General features: G+C 45.4%; 1 protein-coding gene across 1 annotated transcript in view; it reads left to right on the forward strand.

The window, feature by feature from the left end:
* The first annotated feature begins 339 nt into the window (after positions 1–339).
* The window catches only part of SPTA1 (spectrin alpha, erythrocytic 1), a 68,622-nt gene continuing 52,044 nt past the window's right edge, over positions 340–16,917 (forward strand). Inside the window, exons 1-12 of the mRNA XM_034667678.1 lie at positions 340–564; positions 1,683–1,922; positions 3,144–3,269; positions 4,959–5,099; positions 5,836–5,982; positions 7,981–8,114; positions 8,661–8,805; positions 10,521–10,675; positions 11,631–11,766; positions 11,857–11,958; positions 13,415–13,552; positions 14,188–14,298. Coding sequence (XP_034523569.1) covers positions 1,686–1,922; positions 3,144–3,269; positions 4,959–5,099; positions 5,836–5,982; positions 7,981–8,114; positions 8,661–8,805; positions 10,521–10,675; positions 11,631–11,766; positions 11,857–11,958; positions 13,415–13,552; positions 14,188–14,298 — 1,572 coding nt within the window. The 5' untranslated portion in view covers positions 340–564; positions 1,683–1,685. The remainder of the gene's footprint in view (positions 565–1,682; positions 1,923–3,143; positions 3,270–4,958; positions 5,100–5,835; positions 5,983–7,980; positions 8,115–8,660; positions 8,806–10,520; positions 10,676–11,630; positions 11,767–11,856; positions 11,959–13,414; positions 13,553–14,187; positions 14,299–16,917) is intronic.

A 16,917-nucleotide genomic window follows, 5' to 3' on the forward strand; every position in this document is an offset into this window, starting at 1 on the left:
AGAGATAGGTTGGAACAAGAAGCTATGTGTGCCCTGAGCTCCTGTCATTCTGCAGAGTGCAAAGACTGGGTGATCCAGAATCCCATCCTGATTTGCTATTCTCAGACCCGACATCTAAGACTGATCAGAGACACACGACAGATTTTTAACACACCTCTTTATCTTACGTCTATAACTGTGTTTTTTCTTTCCAATTTTTCATTTAAAAACCTGACTTTCATGTTTTATGAGGTCCCCTTTAGAAACTTTCAGAGCCAGTCCCTCTGAACCGCTGAGTCACCCAGCATCCGTGCAAGTTAGCAGCCCCCTCAGCTGAGCCTGTCTTCTGAAGATAACGTGGACTGTGGCTGGCGGGATTCAGGGCCCAAGTTTTTTTTTTTTTTTCTTTTTTTTTTGACTCTTTCACATATGTAACGTTTCTTTCATCTTTACCTGAAGAAGGCTAGACAAATTCCTGAGAATTGTCTCTCTTTCTCTCTGTCTTTTTCCTCCCTCTTTTGGATACATTTTATCTTGCCAGGTTCTTGACCTTTCCGAAAAGTGAAACACTTTCCAAAGGAAACCGTGAGTACGGAATTCTTTGTAGCACAATTTGTCCCTGAAATCTTTAGGAAAGCTGTCTCTTTTGAACTTTGTGCCCTGTATTGGATAGAATCTCTAAGAATTGTTTCTTGGCTTTTAAGAAGTAGAGAAGCTTAATTTTAACTCTTTTCGTAATAGCTCACTTTAAAGAATGGCCTGTGGATACACAGCATCAGAATCTAGCAATGACCTGTTTACGTGGGTTCGTATAGCGAACACGTGGGTAACTTGGAGAAAAATAATACTCAAGAAGGATTTGGGTCTCCATAGAATAATCTGATTCCATAGTCAGACTAGCAAAGGCCGTCCACAGAGTAGCAATTATATTTTGGGAGGAAGAAGATTAAAATTTGAACCTGGTGTTCAGTGTTCTGGCTGAGGTAAGCTGAGAGAGACTGTGCCCACATCTGGATGAAGGAAGGTGAGCCCTAGGGAGAGCTGGGAGGCTACTGCCCCAAACAGGTCAGATCCCACTTACGTTGTTTAACGGTACAATGTTTTACATTGCAAAAGCCAATTACTGAGATGCTAATAATTTGAGATTTATGATAATTGGATAAAGGATGTGCTGAAATTTTTATCTGTAGTGTTTGTGGGGTAAATGATATATGAACTATATTTTGTGTAAAAAAAAATTTCCAAATGTTTGTGTATGTCAATCATCAAGTTTATTGCAAACCATGTTTAATTATTCATTAGATTAAATTCAGAATGATCTGTACATGTCAACACTTTTTCAGCCTTTGAAAAGAAAAGAAAATCACATCTCTTTTTTATCCTTCTGAAATGTGTGATTTTGCTAATTTAAACTTGTCTCCTATCATTCATCCAAATAAATTCTATTTATGGAACTTAATAAATGTTGTCACACATTTATGTGAAAAGTTGGAAAAATGTTCTGAATGATAAAGAATTATTAGCCTAAAGGTTAACTACCTATGGTTGAAATTATGTAAACATCCTAGACCCCTTGTGACAACAGGTTTTATAGGCAAGACATCCGAATGTAAGTTCAACATGAGTAAACGTCTTGAGACATAGAAAAGGGACATCACAGAGATTTGAGAACCAGCAAGAGATAGAAAATTTTTGACTTTCAGGCTATGGAGAGCAGTGGACCGAAGGTGCTGGAAACAGCAGAGGAGATCCAGGAAAGGCGTCAGGAGGTGTTGACTCGCTACAAGAGGTTCAAGGAGCTGGTGGCCGAGAGGGGTCAGAAGCTTGAAGATTCCTATCACTACCAGGTTTTCAGGCGGGATGCAGATGACCTAGAAAAGTGGATCTTGGAGAAACTCAAGATTGTAGATGATAGGAGCTATGAAGACCCAACTAACATACAGGTACTCTGCTCCTGTGACTTCCCCCAGAGCAGACTCTGAGCTCTCCAGGGAGGGAAACGTTCTTGTAATGAAAGTGCATATTTTTTTTTAAAGATTTTATTTATTTATTCATTCGACAGAGATAGAGACAGCCAGCGAGAGAGGGAACACAAGCAGGGGGTGGGAGAGGAAGAAGCAGGCTCACAGCGGAGGAGCCTGATGTGGGGCTCGATCCCATAATGCCGGGATCACACCCTGAGCCGAAGGCAGACGCTTAACCGCTGTGCCACCCACGCGCCCCTGAAAGTGCGTATTTAGTTAACTGTCAGGGCATAATGTCATAGGAAGTTCAGATTACCTGTTAGGGACCATAATTCTGCCTCTAAAAGGCTCGTGTCTTTGACTTCTTAAGCCCGTGTCTTATGTACAGAGGAAACTCACTCCATGAATGTATTCTTAGTCTGAAGTTAAGCTATGGGCATAACAGTGACTGAGAGTTCGAAGAAGTTATGACACACCAGGCAATTTTAATATTTTGTGAAGAAACGTCAGTGCTTCCACTCTGCTCAGGATAGGAATTCAGTGGAATTTTTCCCAGGTTTCTCCCAAGGGGCTATGCGTGCCCTTGCTCTGTCCACATGACAGGTGTCAGGAGGAGAGCATGGGTGGAGGTGCCTCTCCTCCATCTAGTACAGCATGTGACAGAGCCATGACCAGAAGAAAGGGTTACCTGCTTAATAGGGGTAATTGATGTTGGAGAGGAAGCACCTCGATCAAGAACAAAGTGATATCTATTATATGACAACAACAGTATTATCTGATAAGCAGAAATCTCTCAATTTAAAAAAGCCATTATTGTAATAATCATCTTTCTCGCTGCATTCAACTTTCCATAGCACTTCCGTCCTGTTTTCTGAAGAGGAACAAATGTGGGACATCTTTTCATTCTCACCAAGGGCAATTGAGACTTAAAAATAACAGGGTATTTCCTGGAAACTCCCCAAAGTCAATGGACACAGGACCAAACATTTCTCTGTGGCCCTTGACTTTGATCCTGGGTTGGCCTGAAATGGCCATTTCTTTTAGGATGTGACCTCTCCAGCTCTGGTCATGGGTTATCACTTTATCTAGGTTGTGAAACAAGTAGTTCTGCCCAAAAGTAAGAAAAGGGACTGAAGGACCCCTTTATGGCCCAGGGACGCTAGGTTTCATTAGCCATAACTTCTGGTTTCTGAACTTCAGGGCAAGTACCTGAAACATGAATCCTTCGAAGCAGAAGTACGAGCAAAATCAAGGGTCATTCCTGAACTGGAAGAAATCAGGGAAGTCCGATTTGCTGAGGGGCATTTTGCCCACGAGGACACCAAGGTAAATGTATGGGAGGGCTCTGTAAGAGATGTTTCCAATTGTTGACTACGTTAGCAGAGTTTTAATTGATTATGCCAGGTATAAATCTTGATGTAGCTGGCTTGGAGCTGGGGTTCCTGACTCTTATCTTCCGGGGGGATGGGCCAGGAAAGATGGTAGACGTCCTCCTGTCCCCTAGGGCAGGGAGAAGAGAGCTATGATACAAAAGCTATCCTGGGATAGCATCACGGTCCTCCTTGGCCACCGCAGGATAACTTGGCTCAAGATCAAGCCTTCTTCAACCCAGTTGTATGTGTCCCAGATGAACTGGCTTTCCGAAATGTCATTTCTAATGATTTCTTCTGACCTCAGAGTCCTTGTCCTTCAGATTCTCCAAACAAGAGATGTTCTGCTGTGTGAATCTTCTCTGAAATATCTCTCCCTTGTCTGTGATACCTTTTTCTTCACAGCCCAACCGCTGTGACTAATATTACAATTCTCAAACCCCACTCTTCTGCTCATTTTGAAAACTCCTAAAATCCCTGGTCTTCAGCAGATCTTCCCTGAACACTGAGGACTGAAGACCAGCACCACTTTGAAATCCATTACTAATGTATCAGCTCTTTCCTGACGTAATTCACACACTCTTCCAATGTTTGTGTTGATAGAGTCGACTCAGGATCTTTTCTGCACGACTGGGTTTGTTTGTTTGTTTGTTTGTTTTTACCGTTGAAGTATTTTTGAAATCCTTAAACCAAATTTATGTGACATATTTAAAAATCGGGTCTGGTCTTTTCGCATTAAGAGTACAAATTCTAGTCCATTTTACTGTCACAAAAATATGGTCAGAGAATACAGACTTTAACCAAAAGAGAACCTTAATGAAGAGTCTGTAAGAAGAAAAATCTCAAAACTCATGTATTGATATAAAACAGAAATTAATTTGATATTTTTTGCGGCTTTGTGGGCCACCAATCCCCTACATTAATTAAAAGAGTTGAGAAATGTTTGCGACATCTTCACAACTCTCAGACTCCCCGCGCTCCAATAGACCACAGCACCAGAGCATTCAGAGAGAACTGTGGTCTGCGGGCTACCGTAGACAATGGAGTAGTGGAAAAAGACAAGATTCTTGAGGACACGACACAGAGAGTACCTTCAGTTTGACAAGTTATGTAATCCATGATCTCCTAAACTAACCTGGCATCAAAGCCTCCAACTGCATAGTCTCAAAATTCTCATATAGCTCGGGTGCCTCTAATTTCCAACATAAATTAGCAACATCACAGCTCTTACTCCTTCTGGCAAACAGTTCATGCTCCATTTCTTCTATGACTTGCCAGTACTTAGAACACCCACTCTCTACCTGTCATCTCCCTGTCAAAAGCCTATCGGTTGCTCAAGCTTCAATTCAACAAACTGAGCACTGTTACATGAATCCTTATTCCATCCTGTCTTATTGTTTGTAATCATTTCATCCTCTAAAGCCTCAAAGCAGTTTTACCTTTTTTTCCCTCTTATGGCAGAATGCATGTGGTTTGGTTTAACAGCTACTCCCATGCATGTCGATTTCCTCCTTTAAATATCTGTCGAGGAGTTAGCGCAGGAGAGAACGCAGTTTTTCTCCAGGCCTGTCTCTGCACGCGTCTGGGCGTTCGTACCCGCTCCAGCAGGGAGGTTGCCTGAGCCGTTTTGCCTCTCCCCCCGAAGGCCCATCTGGAAGAGCTGCACAAACTGTGGGACCTGCTGCTGGAGCTGACGCAGGAGAGGGGTGCCCTGCTGCTGCGGGCCCTGAAGCTTCAGCAGTACCTGCAGGAGTGCGCTGACATCTTGGAGTGGATCGGAGACAAGGTAGGGGACCCACAGGCCTCAAGCAGCACTTCCCACCCCCACCCCCCCCCGTCCCTGGCACCCCCAGCCGTCTAACGCAGGATGCTGGGAAAGCGGTCAGGGTGTCTGTTCCTGGACTTTGTTCCTTGAAAGAAGCAATTCTGGCAAAGATTTAGGGGTATCCTGGAGATAACTGACGTTGTGTGTGTGTGGGGGTGCCCTAGGCTTGTCCCCGTCTACCTGCCATGACCCTTAGCTCCGCCTCCTAAGCATTTGCTCTTGCGCTGGTCCAGGCGGAGAGTGCCGCCTGCTCTCTTCCTACGGGAGGCCGCTCAGTACCTGGAACTATGGAGGTTTCTATTTTTGGAAACACTTGAGGAGTAATCCTGTAGTTAGGAGTGAAGATACACCCACGTAAGTGCTTAGCACGCGGTTTTGCAGATTCGCAGTGTGTTCAATTGAGTGGGATCAGGATGAATTTATTTTTCACGTTCCCGAACACAAAAGGGTGCTTCCAGGAGCTTTGACCAGCCATGTCCCTGGTCTTTCTGAAGGATTACCCAGAAGAGTCATGTCCCCTGGACCAGGGTACCCTCTCAGGAAATGCGCTCCTGCTTCCAGCTTTTTCCTGAAGGGTCTCTCCCAGGCTCCACCAGCCTCTCCTTCTGAGCTTTCCTGGGAGTGCAGGCAATGGTTTTGGGCATTCGAACTGCAGAAACTGTTTGCTGGTGACTCAGCCGACTTTCCTTACCCACAGGAGGCTATTGTGACGTCAGTGGAGCTGGGCGAGGACTGGGAGCGCACAGAAGTTCTGCACAAGAAGTTCGAGGAGTTCCAGGCGGAACTGGATGCTCGGCAGGAGAAAGTGGATGGAATAAACCAGTATGCCAACAAGTGCGCCGAGGTGAGGTGGGGAGCAAAGGGTCAGGGCAGGGCAAAGGTTCTGATATGCAAAACACGAAGGACATGGGACATTGTGAGAAAACAGGGATACATATCCCCATGGTAACACGCCCAGGGCAGTTTCCTCTCCTGTGTGGGTCCATCGCTTGCCAGTCCATGGAAATAGAGGTGCGAACGGGAGAGACAGTGCACGTGGGTGTGCACGGGCACGTGTGCAGGGGAACTAGACCCAGCACCCGGTAACTCCCGGGCACCCATCACCCGTGTTGACACTGTACCCTGTCCCCCTGAAGAAGAACCAGAATAAAGTAGCAAAGAATATAAAATAATGGTGGGCTATCATAAGGTATGTGATGCCATTATGCATGCCTTTTTTGTGAGTGGAGAAAGGAGAAGGGGGGCAGTTTTGCTTTCATTCACTTAAGAAAATGTTTAAATAGATTTTCAATAGCTGAGCAAAAATTCGGTGTGGGAATAAGTAACCCTAGGATATGCAGGAAAATGGGGAGCCAGTCTGATTTTGCGTGCTATGAGGGAATTAGAAACTCTGACCGTCGGCCGTTGTGCTTTGCCAGTTGGTTTCATCAACACTTCAGCTCTAGGACAGGAAGGCTCCTGTGTTAAGGGAACCGAGGCTCAGGACGAACGGGTACTGGAGCAGGGGAAGTCACCTGTATCGCAGTTTTTTTTTTCAGGTCACGTTTCCAACAATCTCTAAACTTTCTCTCTCCACCAGCTTTGTCTCATTGTGAAAGTTTCTCGGTTATTCAGCACTATCGAACACATTGTCACACAACTTCAAACAACAAACACTTTCTTTTTTCCGGATTCAGTTCCTCAGCGAGGCGATTCTCCTGATCCCACCTGGTTTTCTTAAGTGGCTGCTGTTATTTGGTGGCTTAGCTGGAGTGGAGGGTCGAAAATGGCCTTGCTCCCATGGCTGCGGGCCTTGACTCTCACTTTCAGAGCTTTTGTGTGTGTGTGTGTGTGTGTGTGTGTGTGTGTGAGTCAGTGTTCCAAAAGTAAGAACAGAAGCTGAAGGGCCTTTTGAGGCCAAGGGGCAGGAGCTCCCATTCAATTCTGCCACGTTCTGTGGTAAGCCAGACATAGGCCAACCCAGATCCAAAGCCTGAGGAAATGGACTTCCCTTCTTGCAAGGAGGGCTTCGTGGCAAAATAACACGGCATTTTATCTGATCTCCCATAGGAAGGATTAATCCAATACAGAGCGTGTCCTCTGCTTCTGTGGAGTGGAACCCACACAGCTACAAATATAAAGGGCCATACATTCGGGAAGGAGAATGCAGAAAATTCTGTCTGGAGAAGCTTCAGAATGGGAATGGAAATTCCAGGAGACAGGGACAGAAGGAGTAGAACGACTTGGACAAATAGGAACTGCTCGAAATTGCCAAGTGTCAAAATAGGTTGATGCCTTTAACTGAATCTAGTATTCATAAATCTCGGTGCTTCAAATCGTTTGCAAGGATGTATGCAATTTTCTGTAAAATTAAATGTGTGTGCGTATGTGAGGAATTATACACACATGCACACATATTTAATTTTGCAGAAAATTTAAAGAGAAGGAAACATCTCTCATTAGATTCTCAAAGGTGTCAGGACCCCAAAGGAGTTAAGAACCACAGAAGTACAGTTTTGGAAAATAAAGTCCTATTTCACGGAGGGAATTTTTTCTTCCTGGGTTTTCAGGGGACTTGGCAGGCATCGACAAGGTGGACTTCTGAAAATAACATCATGGCTGAGGAATCTGTGCTGATAGTCTGCCCCAGTGCTGTGAGCAAAAGATATTTACGGTATCTGGCGAGTTGGCCTCTAGATTTTTGGTAAAGCCAGGGTACAGGGCTGTGGTGAAGATTGGTATTTGGCTAAACGGTCATTCTCCATGCCTGGCAAGGTAGGAACCAGTGCGAAATGAAAAGTGTTCAGTGGTTTTTGGAATAGGCTCACCTTTGCCTGACCCCAGCCCTGGTTGCCTCCTACAGGAGAACCATCCCGAGCTGCCCTTGATCAAGCTGAAGCAGCAGGAGGTGAACGCCGCCTGGGAGCGTCTCCTGGATCTGGCTCTGCAGAGACAGGAAACGCTGTCCGGCGCTGCAGAACTCCAGCGATTCAGAAGGTATGCTTTTGGCCAACACGTTACGGGAAACGCTGTAAGATCGGCATGCTTGTACTTGGGCTAGCCTCTGGCTACTGTTAGCGGTTAGTGGCCAACATCTCAAACCAAAGTAAATCATGTGCTTGCCCTTAAGGCAGCAAGGGGGAGTGGAGTTAAGGCAACCGTGACCGACCCATAGCCAAGTGTGTGGTGACTGGAGCGCAAAGCAGTAAAACCAGCACAGATGGATGAGTGATGGAAGCGCTGCAGACGAGGGCCGCGTACCAGGAACTGGAAAGGGGTGGAAGGTTGAGAGGGAAGAAGAAAGACAGTAAGAGCTGAGTCATGCATGGGAAGAATATCTACAGGCCCGGTGACCAGATAATGCCCGAGCCGCTACATCTCAATGGAAACCACTAAAAGCAAAAACTACATTACTTTTTGCTAGGGAGTAGGAAATCAAGGTAACTGCTAGCTGAGTGAGCCAGGGTGGTCTTTGCTGCGTGTGTTGTTTGCCCTGGAATGCCTGCCGTTTTCTTTGTCGGGACTCATGTGGCTGTCTGGCAGGGACGTGACTGAAGCCATCCAGTGGATCAAGGAGAAGGAGCCTCAAGTCACCTCTGAGGACTATGGCAAAGACCTCGTTAGCTCTGAGGCCCTGTTTCATAGTCACAAGGGCCTTGAGAGGAACCTCGCAGTCATGGAGGACAAGGTAAGCCACTGGTGGAAGCCTGGCTGGACTCTTGGGCTGGAAGAGGCATTTGATGGGTCCCTTGCCTCCAGAGGATGCAGTATATTCACTATTTTGAAAAAAGAGAAATTCCTATTCCTAAATATACTTCCTTGTTCTAGTACATAACTTGTACATGGACTTTGGACATCCTTTATTTTTATTTAAATATGCATACATGTTTTATATACTCTGTGTTTTTTTGTGATGTACTTCATGATTTAAAAACAAAAAATATACCTCCAGGGGCGCCTGGATGGCAGAGTCGTTAAGCGTCTGCCTTCGGCTCAGGGCGTGATCCCAGCGTTATGGGATCGAGCCCCACATCAGGCTCCTCCGCTATGAGCCTGCTTCTTCCTCTCCCACTCCCCGTGCTGGAGTTCCCTCTCTCACTGGCTGTCTCTATCTCTGTCAAATAAATAAATAAAATCTTTAAAAAAAAATATACCTCCAAGAATGTTTTCCTAATCTCACTCAGTCCCTGCAGTCAGAGAATCTTTCCCCTTGTCAAACCACACTTCTGTCAGCTCCAGCTGATTCCTATTTCTTTTGTCCTTCCCTCAGTAGATAAGGGAAGAAATTTCTCCTTCTTCTTCTCTTTCTTGTCCTCCTCCTTCCCCTCCTCTTCTTCTGACCGGCTCTCATTCTTGCTTCCTCCCCCTACAACATCACCCGTAACCTCAGCTAGCTCCTCTGGAGGATGGACGATGCAGTTGGTCCCTTGAGGGTCCCCACATGCTGCCCCTGACCATAGCTTTGTCCCAAGAGCCAGTTTCTGAAAACCATCCCATTATTCTTCTTCTTTCTTTCTTGCTCCATTTTTTGTATTTTGTCTTTTTCCCCTAATAATGAATAATAAAATCCCATAATTTGATGCATGATGATAATGAAATTTTAAATCCTAGACAACACCTGATTATAGTTAAATATAATGAAAGCACTAATGGTAACATGTGGAAAGTCACCCATATCCACATTTTTGCCCCGTGGCCTTGCTCCTTAGGAATTGTTCTCAGAATGGTTTGGTATTGCTGGAATTCTTAGCAGACATTCTCCTGGGCAAAAGCGTCTCTCTGATTCCTACAACAGTATTTATGGAAACAGTATAGAGGGTGGTGAAGGATAGTCTGAGGTCTAAACCTTGCTTCTTTTTTTTTTTCTTAAGACTTTTTATTTATTTTTTTGAGAGAGAGAGAAACAGCCAGCGAGAGAGGGAACACAAGCAGGGGGAGTGGGAGAGGAAGAAGCAGGCTCCCAGCGGAGCAGAGAGCCGGATGCAGGGCTCGATCCCAGAACCCTGGGATCACGCCCTGAGCTGAAGGCACCCAGGTGCCCCTAAACCTTGCTTCTGACACTTAGTAGCTAAATGACCTTGAGCAAATAAAATACTTGACCTCTCAGTTTTCATATAAAGTGGGAAAGAGCCTAGTTTCTACCTCTGAGTGTTATTTTAAAAAGACGATAAAATGGGTAAATGCATGTGGAGTGCCGAGCTGTAAGCACCCAATAAGATAAATGTGGTCAGTAAATTATTATTGCTGATACAGTATGTTAACAGATTCATATAAAATTATCAATGTAAGTATATAAAGTTATCAGTATTCACATGGTTGTTTTGTCAGATCTCTCCCATAAAACTTTGTCAGGATGAATCCGAGTGCTTGGATTTCCCACTAGGTTTCTTTTTCATCCTAAAGGTGAAGGAGTTATGTGCCAAAGCGGACAAGCTGATGCTTTACCATCCTCCAGAGGCATCTCAGATCCAACAGATGAAAAAGGATCTGGTCTCCAACTGGGAACGCCTTCGAGCCTTGGCTACCAACAGATACGCGAAGCTGCAGGCTTCCTATGGGTGGGAAATCCCTCCTTTCTGTTGCTCTATCTCTACAGAGTTGGATATAACATCAAAAGCAGAAATAAAGAGTGAAAAGAATCAAATATGAGGGACCCAGCCCTCCTCCCTACTCAATGGTAGAGGCAAAAGAAGCTTTATTTGTTAAGAGAAGTCCTGGGCGGGCTGACGTAACACCCAGCATAACACCTCCCCGCACTGCACCCCATCGGTGTTCCTCTACTTAGAAAGTTGTAGAACGCTATCAGGGGGCCCAAGGACCTGGAAAAGCAGCTGAAGAAACCTCCAAATCCCCAGCCCTAGCCTAGGAACTGAAATAAATTTCCAAGCTGAAGGGTGTAAAAGTAAATCTAGAATTATTTCCTGAGTGTGGGCTAGCTTGCCAAAAAGCTGGGTATCATTTCACTAGTCAGTGTGGATAGTTAGTCATTAAAAGACCAGAAAACAGTGTTTATCTTACTTTTACAACTCTAAATTAACAGGTGAGCATTTAATTATTTGAACAGGTAACCGTTTTAGTGGTTTTGTTTTTAGTAATTGAGGTAAGGGTGAACTAAGGCCCACGAGAGCTCCCAACGTTTACTCTGGTCCCCTTTCCTGCCAGATGCTCCCTGTTATTTATAAGCCATGGCTTATTTATTGGTCTCTTTGGGAGTACTTTACTCCACTCCAAGTGTCTCTGGAGTGGTGTAACCTTGTGATGTTGGAGAAACAATGCCCATGTGCCTCATCCCACAATGACACTCTCATCCCAGGAGTCAGCAGCCTGGAGTGAAGGACAACCTGCCCACTTGCCCCACGAAAGGAACTGGAAGCCATCAGGGGGATGGAAGGGTTAGGGTTAGGGCGCAGGGCACCCTGCATGTCTCAGCTCAAACTAACAACCCTAACTCTTGGTCAAAGTCCACTTACACCTGGTTTCTCCTTCCCGTCCTTTACCTTACCTCTCCTGCAGGTACCAGAGGTTCCTATCCGACTATGAGGAGCTCTCAGGCTGGATGAAGGAGAAGACCGCTCTGATCAGTGCTGATGAACTGCCCGCAGATGTGGCTAGTGGGGAGGCCTTGCTGGACAGGCATCGGCAGCACAAGGTAGACAGGAAGAGCCCCCCCTATGCCGTGGGCGGAAGAGGGAAGGGCCCAGAGTGCTGCCCTGTAAGACAGTTTGCCTTGTGGCCATAGCACGAGATCGACTCTTACGATGAGCGATTCCAATCTGCTGATGAGACTGGTCAGGCTCTGCTGGACGCTGGTCACGAAGCTTCTGATGAAATTCGGGAAAAGGTAATCCTGTTCAACAGTGTGTGAAATTTTGATACCTATTTAGCCCCACTTAATTTCATAATAACATGATAATCTCTGAATAGGATGAGAAGTCCTATCGACATCTTAATAGTGACCCAAATTTCACGTATCCCAACTTTCCTTCACATATTGCTTCAGCTACGTCGAGTTATCTGCAATTCTCAGGACGTGATGTGTGCTTCCTCACCCCTGAGCCTCTGTGTCCTGAACCCACCTGATTTCATCAACCTGCCTTCTACCTAATTTGAAACCTCCATACCGTTGCGCCTTGTCACACATGCTCTGTCCTTGCCTTCCGTGCTCACCTCTAGATTGTGGATTCTTGGAGGACTGCACCTATTCCTCTTTGCAGTCCCTAAGAGGACTGGCACATGGCTGGCTTTGTTCTCTCCTCTATACAACCTCAAATCACACTGATTTTCCTATATCGGTGTTTCTCCGATCTACATTCGATAACAGGAAAGCTTTAAACCGTCAGAATCCCACTAACTCAACAATCAGGTTTGCCGTCCTCCTAATCTCCTGGATCTAAAGGACTCACCTCAACCCCTTGAGTCCTGAGAGATTTTCCTTCAGTCACAGGGTCACAGGAACTCCTTGGGATGATGATTAAAATAAGATTTGTCATTAGGTTTCAAGCACAGCTGCTAGTGCCGGCGGCTGGGTGGGATTGAGCTGGCTGTATTTTGAATTCATCCAGAACTCCATGGGAAAAATCAAATATGGATTTTTATTTTTAACAATTTCCTGCCAAAGGAAACTTAAATCCTTGCCCACATACCTGTTATCCTGGGATTCCGAGGACCCGTGCTGCCTTTTTGATGGGCTTAACACAGCAGTGGTGCTAATAAGCTGGAATTTCTTGGGCAGATGTGTGGGCAGGAACAAAGGCTCTTATGGGTTTGAGAATGTCACCTTCCCCTCTCCTTAGTGGTTCTTATTTGCTTTGGGAAGAGAATGCGAACTTCTCAGTCTGATCATTTAAGGGCCCTATAAACTTCATCAAGCCTCCACCTTTTTTAGACGCTGCGCTTTTCTCTGGAGCACTTTGTATAATCTAACGATTGTGTTATTGGAGTCATTGTGCACTCCTGGTATGTCCTCCTGCGATCCTGATCCCTCTACCCACCCTTTAAATCTCTGTTTGATACGATACTTCCTACACTCCTACTCCCTGCGTCTTCCAATCAGAATTCATCATCTCTTCATTTATACATACTAAGTGTGTTATTGTAGCCCTGCAATGCATTGATCCCATTTTCTGCTGCAATGTGTGAAATTTGGGTACCTGTTTAGCCCCCCTTGATCTCCTAATAATATGATACTCACTCAGACCTCCATGTCATCAGAGAAAAGCCTGCTTCGTGTTCCTTTATGCATCCCTCCAAAGGCCTTGCATTTATTAGATGCTCACACTGTCTCTTCCTCTCCGCAGATGACAATACTGGCCAACGACTGGGCGGCCCTGCTGGGGCTGTGGGACCAGCGGCAGCTTCAGTATCTGCAGTGCATGTATCTGCACCTCTTCTATCGTGACAGTGAGCAAGTGGACAGCTGGATGAGCAGACAAGAGGTAACAGCAGGGGCTCAGTGAGTGCCCGGAAGTCATTTCTCCCACCCCTCATTTAGCACATGACTACCATCGGCACCTCGCCACCACTCCCGTGGGCTGGAGATTGTCCCAGGGAGTGGAGGGTGATCTACAAGGAGAAGATGCGACCGGCCCTTCCTATGAGGCTTCTACACTTCCCTCGCTCGCGAGCAGATGCCTGGAAGGATACCTGGGTGCGCAGCGGGGAAGCACTAACCTCCCCTGAATGTAGGCCAGATGAGTATCCATCACATTGCTAAGGGGTCAGGAGTAGAAAGTTGTGTTGAGTCAGGCAAGCTTAACCAGAGATTTCCTGGAGGGGTGAGCCGTCCCCTTGAGACAGGGCTGGGGGCTCAGAATGGTGCCCGGATTGGCCAGGACGATTCTATGTGGACAGAACCAGAGACAAAGGTGATAAAGTTGTGTGAGAGGATTGGGGAGGCGTCTGAAGTTCTTGCTGTTCGAGGTTGGTCCCTCCCCACCATCCCGCCATAGGCCAATCCCACCTCGCTCTCCCACCATCTCCTTGCCATCCTTAGTCTTTGCCTCAGAGACGTTCCAAAAGCAATGTTTCTCACCAACGAGGAAGAGCTGAGATGTGTCTCTGTCTTCTACAGGCCTTCTTGGAGAACGAGGACTTGGGGAACTCCCTGGGCAGCGTGGAAGCCCTTCTTCAGAAGCATGATGACTTTGAGGAGGCTTTCACCGCCCAGGAGGAGAAGATCACAGTGAGTAGGGGGCTCTGGTGTGGGCGCTGGGGCCATGTTTGTTTGTGTCACCTCGTACAACACTGTCCTTAGAGAGATCCACCTGTCACTCTCAGACATAACATGAGGGTTCTTTGCAAAAGAGAAAATATCCAGAAAAGTAATCATACCCATTTTTATTATCACATTTCTTATTCCACAAAGCGTATTTAGAAAGTTTTTAAAGATTTTTAGACATTTACATTTTCTAATGAAGTGAATGATTGTCTTATTTTTTCTGCAGTATAAGTAGATATTATTAGCTCCATATCTGATACAGAATCATTACTTGGAAGTTTGAAATGTATTATGTACTTTTTTAGTATTTTTCTCTCCTGTAATGTCTCCATTTAGTTTTCTCAAGTAAAATCTAGATGTCTAAGCAACATCTGTTCTTTTCCTGTGTATCTTCAGCTTTCTGTTTCTCATCTAATGCGACCAGGGTTTTCCTGTGAGCCCTACGTTACGATGTCCCAGAAACTGGTCAATGTATAAGCAGGGCTCAGACAAGTGTGGGAAGGTTTTATTGGTGCAATGTACTGTATGTCTTTGGCTGTCCTCTAGGCTGGTGCTGGCTTTTAACCCACATGCACTACCACTGGCAGCAGCAACATCCATAGCAATAGAATTCCAAGCCCTATCTGTTACTCTTCAGTCAATATGGAGATTAATATGGTCCCTTATCCATCCATATCCTTGCTCTGTTGATTTTCATTGGTAAAAGGTAACAGTGTAAAATAAGTTATTGCTTATAAAATGTTTTCATATATTTTAGATTATTTTCCCATTCTTGATCACTTAATCCATCCTGAGTTCTAACAATTTGAGGAGTTCATGAATGAATATGAGTAAAAATTTCTTTTTTTTTTTTAAGATTTTATTTATTTATTTGAGAGAGACAGAGAGTTCACAAGCAGGGGGAGTGACAGAGGGTGAAGGAGAAGCAGGCTCCCTGCCAAGCAAGGAACCCAATCTGGGGCTCGATCCCAGGACCCTGGGGTCGTGACCTGAGCTGAAGGCAGATGCTTGACCGATTGAGCCACCCAGGCGTCCCTGGAGTAAAAATTTCTGACCCTTCTTCCTATGAGCCTAGGGATATAGATATAGATATAAATATATATAATAGATAGGGCAGGAGAAGGGGGGGAGGGAGGGAGAGAGAGAGAGAGAGAGAGAGAGAGAGAGAGGCTGGCCACTGGACATGTCTATATCCACAATGCTTCCTCTTAAAGATTTAAGAATAGGAGTGCCTGGGTGGCTCAGTTGGTTAAGCCTTTGACTCTTGATTTCAGCTCAGGTCATGATCTCCTGGTTGTGAGATTGAGCCCCTAACTGGGCTCCTCACTCGGCACGGAGTCGACTTGGGATTCTCTCCCTCTCCTCCCCACCTCTCCTCCCGCTTGAGCACATGCTTGCTCTCACTCTCTCTCTCTCTCTCATAAATAAATACATACAATCTTAAAAAAATTTAAGAACAGATCAAATATTCATCTTCAAGTGACATCAAAATTCATTTACTGTAACGTAGATATAAAACTATTGTGGTATAAAAGAGGGTAATTAACTTGTCAAATATACATTTTGAAACAAAATTTGTAATAGAAATCAGAACTAGGTCCCAGATCTCTGATCCTGCAAGTTGCTCTCTTCCTACATTGCTATGCTTCCTCTTTAAATAGCTGGCCAAACGGTAGCCCCTTACTCAGGGCCACTGAGGGAAAACCAGTCTGGTTTTATTGTATGTGTTTCCAGACCTTGGACAATAATGCAACGAAGCTGATTGACAGTGACCACTATGACTCCGAGAACATCGCAGNAGGCTCCCTGCCAAGCAAGGAACCCAATCTGGGGCTCGATCCCAGGACCCTGGGGTCATGACCTGAGCTGAAGGCAGATGCTTGACCGATTGAGCCACCCAGGCGTCCCTGGAGTAAAAATTTCTGACCCTTCTTCCTATGAGCCTAGGGATATAGATGTAGATATAAATATATATAATAGATAGGGCAGGAGAAGGGGGGGAGGGAGAGAGAGAGAGAGAGAGAGAGAGAGAGAGAGAGGCTGGCCACTGGACATGTCTATATCCACAATGCTTCCTCTTAAAGATTTAAGAATAGGAGTGCCTGGGTGGCTCAGTTGGTTAAGCCTTTGACTCTTGATTTCAGCTCAGGTCATGATCTCCTGGTTGTGAGATTGAGCCCCTAACTGGGCTCCTCACTCGGCACGGAGTCGACTTGGGATTCTCTCCCTCTCCTCCCCACCTCTCCTCCCGCTTGAGCACATGCTTGCTCTCACTCTCTCTCTCTCTCTCATAAATAAATACATACAATCTTAAAAAAATTTAAGAACAGATCAAATATTCATCTTCAAGTGACATCAAAATTCATTTACTGTAACGTAGATATAAAACTATTGTGGTATAAAAGAGGGTAATTAACTTGTCAAATATACATTTTGAAACAAAATTTGTAATAGAAATCAGAACTAGGTCCCAGATCTCTGATCCTGCAAGTTGCTCTCTTCCTACATTGCTATGCTTCCTCTTTAAATAGCTGGCCAAACGGTAGCCCCTTACTCAGGGCCACTGAGGGAAAACCAGTCTGG

The sequence above is a fragment of the Ailuropoda melanoleuca genome, chromosome 8 (assembly GCF_002007445.2).
Source record: "Ailuropoda melanoleuca isolate Jingjing chromosome 8, ASM200744v2, whole genome shotgun sequence".
Taxonomy (NCBI): domain Eukaryota; kingdom Metazoa; phylum Chordata; class Mammalia; order Carnivora; family Ursidae; genus Ailuropoda; species Ailuropoda melanoleuca.